The sequence below is a fragment of the Salminus brasiliensis genome, chromosome 12, assembly GCF_030463535.1.
Source record: "Salminus brasiliensis chromosome 12, fSalBra1.hap2, whole genome shotgun sequence".
NCBI lineage: Eukaryota > Metazoa > Chordata > Actinopteri > Characiformes > Bryconidae > Salminus > Salminus brasiliensis.
This window is the reverse complement of record NC_132889.1, coordinates 27043900-27049899: the sequence shown is the minus strand read 5'-3', so window position 1 is coordinate 27049899 and position 6000 is coordinate 27043900. Positions and strand designations below refer to the sequence as shown.

The window sequence follows — 6000 nt, the reverse complement described above, 5'->3', positions numbered from 1 at the left end:
CCAGTCTCCCACATGCTGTGGTAGCTCACTGGCCAATAGTGGTGTTATCTGTTATGTGTTGCGCCACACCAACCACACCACACCAACTGTTAGTTAATTAACAAGCGTTTTGGTCAAACAGGGTGGAGGTAGTATCATGGCTTGCGTTTGCATGGCTGCTTCTGGAATAGGCTCACTAATCTTTATTGATTATTTGTTGATGACTCCCAGCAGCAGAATGAATTGAGAGTTCTTAAGAAACATCCTTTCCGCAACAAGTCCAACAAAGGTTTTAGACTGGTCAAGCCAATCACCAGAAATTAACCCAACTGAACATGAAGGGAGAGACCAATACCTGTAAAGGCGGTAGATGCCTGGAAAAGCATCCCAAAAAAGAAGATCGGAACAGTATAGTGATGTCAGTGGGCTGCCAGCTCGATGGAGTTCCTGCAAATAAGAGATATACAAAAGTTTGATTTACTTTCATTTACTTTGAGACAATCTGTTGCTATAATTTTAGGCACATAAAAATAGTATGGTGTGCCAGCAACACTGAGATGTCAGTATCAGGAAATCTTTTAATAATGATGTTAATTAATGATTTTAATGATGATCACTGAAATGTCTTGAGTGTATAGTTAAAAAAATGACTTACCATTCTAGTACTTTTGAAAGAGGCTGTAAATTTCATGATAAATATAGTAATTGCACATTTAAACATTATGGACCAAATGGACATTATCAAATATCATTGTGTTTCTATTAATTTATTGCCATTGCCAATTCCACCTGCTGCTATCTAGGCATTCTTTATCAATAAGTTTTTTCTCTCCTTAAGTTAAAGCATAATCAATTGTGTCCTTGTGGACTCACTGCCACAGATGATGTGGCATTGCTGGGAATAGCTCCGGAGTCCAATCAAATGGGGGTGCGAATTTCTTTAATAAGCGGCCATTAAGTCATTATCATCACACTGCTGTTATTGCATTCTTGACTAAGCTTATCCACCATCTGCGGTGCTGGAGAACGTCTCTGGCTGTAATTCTCTGAACCCAACTGCAAAGACGTGCCTGCAAAGCATTTCAGTGAACTAAAAGAGAAAGTAAAGATGTCCTTGTCCTTGTAATTAGGAATTACTGCAGTATTTTATTGAATGGGGATATTTATTACTGGACGCTGCTGCTGCTGTAGTATCACATCAGTCATATGCTTCAAAACTAAAGATTCTCTGAAGGTAGCGGGATCTTTTATTCTGTTGTTACAACCCTAACGTCATTGTGCTGCAGAACCCAGCAGAAGCATGTGCTGTGGTCTCACAAAGAGAGTTATTCCCTTTACAGTTTAGACATCGATTCAAGCCCTTCTGAATGATCTGTGAGATATCTGAACAAATGGTGCCGACCGAGATGCAATTCAGCACCTTCCTCATACCGTAAATACCACTTAAACAAGCACCAGCCAGTGCAATTGCAGGTTGCCGTTCATCCTGCGGGTAAGCGTCACTTACACAACTTACTATAACATTTATACATCAAGGTCAGTCTCTCAGGTTTCCACACCACTTAGCCTATTACACTGTGTTCCCTGACCACGTCACTTTATGCTTTAACAGGTCGTGCTTGTCCACCGCGTCAAGCCTTCTTAGTTACTGTTGCGCATGATCAGGTTAAGGCTGTTCAGCATGGCCTAAAGAATACACCTTCATTTTTGTTCTGTATCACTGTATCACACACTGATGTGGTTGAAATCTACTGTATTTACAGTGCGGAGTTCAGTGTCCTCTTATTCCAATATTCACACAAACACCACATGACAACTTTTAGAATGTTTAACCAATTTTTATTTACTTAAAATCATGTATTTCATGTTACTTGTACAGTTGGGAATGTTTTTTTAGCCCTCTCTTTACAGGTATTCAAAAATCAATTAGAAATTGTGCATGTTGTTTTGGGACCAGGGGCTTCCAGAAAAAAAAACCCCAAAACAGCAAAAAGAGTAGACATGTACATGATGAACTGTGAGAAAAACTCCAATAAGTGAGAGGGGAGGAGGCAGGGGCCGTCTGATCATTCAGGAGAGAACCATGGCCTGGAATTCTGTCAGAGAAGAGAAAAAAAATCAGGCCTGTTGTATGAATGAATCTATTTAAGCCCCACCCACAAATGTGTTTTTTCTTAGCAACAGTTGTGAGGTTGGACAAGCTTCACCAATTCTCATTCAACCTAATGCATTTAGGTTAGAGTCCATGGCAAGAGTTTTCCATTTACAAATTAACCTAAGCTACGCTGTAGACCATCAGTAGGGGAAATTGGATGTTTGGCCATGTTTGTTGGAGGAGCATGAAAGAATACATTCAGAATTCACCAGTAAGGCATCTGAAAGGAGGTCTTCACAAAAACATGTAAAGCCTTTATAACACTGCCATGCATTTTCCATTGATTTAACTTAACAGGCTCATCCATTAAACCCTAATAATAATAAAAAAACACTCTGCTACTGGTCTCCTATCATTCCCTCCTATCTGTCTTAGTACATCATGTTGGATGCAGTGGGTTATACAGATAATACAGAGGTTTTTTAACCATCCATCATGCTCATAATAAACGTAGATATATTCACCCTCTGCTCCTATCTTGCCATCGTTGTCATCGTCAGCTGCTGATAGGAAGCTCTTGGTCTCTTTGTCGGTCAGCACACGGGCCCCAGGTGAAAACCTCTGCAGGAAGAATCTACAAACACAATCAGATTTGAAGGTTAAAAATTAGTTAGAAGAAGGAGTCGATGGCTGAAATCTTGTTATCCTCATCTATTATCCTTTTGATGGTCCGAGCAGTTACTCTACTATGCTCTACTATGATTCAGACACCAACTGGAGGTGCACCTTCCAGAACACCTGAGATCTCTTTCTAAAATACATGGGTTCGATGCTTCTGATGTTGTGCTCTTTCAGTGGCTAATAGCCGGCCTAAGAACTTCAAGACCTAAATTATAGTCAGGTACCACCATTCCTCAAGAGTAAAGCTGGCCTCTAAGCTGTATGAGAAGGGTGTAAGTTTGGGAAAAGTTCATACTTGAGCTCTTCCTCCTCAATGTAGCCACTGCCATCGTTGTCGAGGATGCCGAAAACAGTCTTCACTTCTTGGGGGCTTTTCTTGGTCAGACCACACAGCTGGAAGAACTTCTTGTGACTGAAGGAATCAGGTGCTTTTTGGGGGCAAGAAAACAGTGTTGATTTTTTAGGAATCTAATCCACTTCATATTCTTAGCAAGCAAACTCAAGCAAGCAAGCTGCAAACACTGCACACTGGAAGCATATCTAATGGTGGCAGTGAGATAAGCTAACGTGATCAGCAGAGCTGCCTGGTAATAACAGCAGTTGAACGGGTTCACATCAGTGAGAGGAGGCCCAGGTTCATGCCTCCACGCACTGCGCCCATCACAATTTACTTATCTAGCTAATGAAAAAGCGCTAGCCAAATGATATCGCCGGAGGAAAATCGATACCTTGGCAGTCCTTGATAGCACCCTCGATGGCATCAGCGGAAAGAACAGATGTGAGCGACATAGTCCTGAGGAACAACCGTTGTGAATTATTAACACACATCCAACTGGACACCTTTCTGAAGCATCACTGTAAAACACCATTCTTGCACCAGGTCTGCGCGTGCAGCTTTACAGCAGGCTAATGATTACAATAAGCTTGTGATACAGAAACATATAGAGTCAAAATAAGTGAACACGATTATTAGAGCTGTTGTAGGCTAGCAGGATCCACACATGTAGGATACCACACCGTGAAATTAGACAGATAGGGGGCGCTAAGCGGTAGAATGAATGGGATTCTGGCGTGAGTTAGGTATCAGGTATTACTAGCTATAAGCGCAAGGGTGCCAAAGGTCCTGAACGGTAAAGATATTTGATTGCAAGAACAAACAAGAAAAAAAAAATGCTTAAATAAATACATACATAAATTAACAAATCATTAGAAATATCTGTGATATCTGTGAAAAATAATTCGTGCTTTAGGGAAAATAATAGGATTTAGAATGCACAGTAAACCGTAAACGTATTAAAAAGGATCTTTGGTATCTTTAAAGCAGGTTTCAACAAATTTTAAAATACTAAATATATATATATATATTTATAAATTAAGTAATACTTTTTAAAAATAAAATAAAATAAAAATAAATAAAATTAAGGGTTTTTTTATGGTGTCCAGTTATCTGATGCACCATAATGCCTAAAAAAATCTACGTATAAAAGTAGCAATGCGTTAAACAAAATATCCTAAAGAACAAAAAATTAAAGAAAAAAAGGTGAAAAGGTAAAGAAAGTAAAGCAGCCTGCATCCGTCAGCCGTGTTTGCAAGCAGGGCAGTGCAGTGAGAGTCAGCCCTGCACTCTGCTCGTGTCCTCCTGTGAGTGTGTGAGTGTGTGTGTATGTGTGTATGTGTGAAGGCGGTGGTCACTTACCCCGTGCAGTAGGCGCGTGCAGGTGATCCAGAGGAGAGGTAAGGCTGTGTGGTGAGCGCTGTCTGTCAAGCGGGGGATTTATATACGTCTGATTGCGGCGACAATGGGCAACTCTTAAGTTACCTGTCTGTGGATCAAATTCGAACTGCCAGGCCCGGCTCAAATTCCCCGACTAACTAATTAACCTTTACTATTTATAACCAGTGTGGATAGGTCAGTCCTGACACTCTCCTTTACATGAAAAATTAAATAATAAGTACTGCGCTATCTTTTGTCTTTTCTTGCCATGTCCCTCCCATCTCAGTTCATCATTACCACACACACACACACACACACACACACACACACACAAGCTCACTTCATCCATTCCTGCATCACTGCCTCCTTGAACCCACAGGCTCCACCCCCACCCCCCCCCCCCCCCCCCACTTCAGCAGCGTTTTCTTAATACTGCTGTCTTCACTGTTATGTAATTAGTCTGATTTTTAATAATAGTGTTATTATTGTGTTTTTCAGCCTTCATGAGGCACCATGAGTGCTTTCAATCTGTGAAAGTTAATCTGTGAAATACTTAGAAAGCTTAACTGGGCTAATTATATGACTTATATACATATATACAGTACATACCATGATATATAGATGTGATATGTATATGTAGAGCTATTTATCTGGGCAGTGAGTGTTTATTTATGGACATTAAAGTATGTGTTGAAGTAATATAAAGTAATATAAGACATATAGAAGAAATGCTTATAATCAATACATTGTAATTTGTATAATATATATATATATATATATATATATATAATCAATAAATTGTAATTTGCTGAGTGTGTAAGCTTAAGCGTACCCAGACCTCTGCTAGAGCAAGACAAGTTACCTTCTAATACCTAGTTTTTTTTTTCAATTACTTTATTATTTACTGTACAATCACTTCATTAAAGTAAATTAGCTGAGCTGTTGGTGAAACCCAACAAATTCATACAGTGGCTGGAGTAAGGACCAAGTCTGTGTTCTTCTAGCTAACACATTAATAATGAATAACTTTACTGAAAACAATACATTCTTAATACACAGCAAATGTGCCAGTGTTAAATCAACACTGGACGTGTTCATTTTTAACACTCATGGTTTTGTTTTTACACTGTGTACTGATCACTGGATTTATTATAATTAGTATTTATTGTATTGTTGTATGATGTTTTACAGCCTAAAAACTGTTGGTGTGTGTGTGTGTGTGTGTGTGCATGCATGTTCATGTGTGTGTTTATTAAGGCTGTCAGCCTGTCTATAACGCACTCCAGAAAGAAGAGCTGGCCTAAAAGCCTTACGCACAATCTTCTATATCCCCCCAAATCTGCCCACCAGATCTGTTATTTATTTATCCATCACTTTTGTTGTTTTCATTCCCAGTCGAATTCAGTCGTTCCTAAATGACTTCTTTTGATCCAGCTCCCTCAACAGATGCCGCCCTACTCTCTCTCTCTCTCTCTCTCTCTCTCTCTCTCTCTCTCTTTCTCTTTCTCTTCCCTACACATGCATACACACA

The 6000-nt window shown here is 39.6% G+C and overlaps 1 protein-coding gene across 1 annotated transcript; it reads right to left on the bottom strand.

Annotated features, from left to right (window-relative positions):
• Positions 1-2049: 2049 nt before the first annotated feature.
• pvalb8 (parvalbumin 8) lies at positions 2050-4510 on the bottom strand. Its single transcript, XM_072694428.1, has 5 exons — positions 4452-4510; positions 3484-3548; positions 3051-3183; positions 2599-2708; positions 2050-2075 (listed from the first exon to the last, which is right to left on the bottom strand). The coding sequence occupies exons 2-5, from the start codon at positions 3542-3544 to the stop codon at positions 2050-2052; spliced, it is 330 nt and encodes a 109-aa protein (XP_072550529.1). The 5' UTR covers positions 3545-3548; positions 4452-4510.
• Positions 4511-6000: the final 1490 nt, after the last annotated feature.

Excerpts from the sequence above, each read along its gene's own strand:
- pvalb8 (XM_072694428.1), bottom strand. The coding sequence starts at position 3,544 with ATGTCGCTCACATCTGTTCTTTCCGCTGATGCCATCGAGGGTGCTATC. Across the intron at positions 2,709-3,050 it reads ATTGAGGAGGAAGAGCTCAA|ATTCTTCCTGCAGAGGTTTT; the intron begins GTATGAACTTTT and ends TTGTGTTTGTAG. Across the intron at positions 2,076-2,598 it reads TGGCAAGATAGGAGCAGAGG|AATTCCAGGCCATGGTTCTC; the intron begins GTGAATATATCT and ends CTTCTCTGACAG.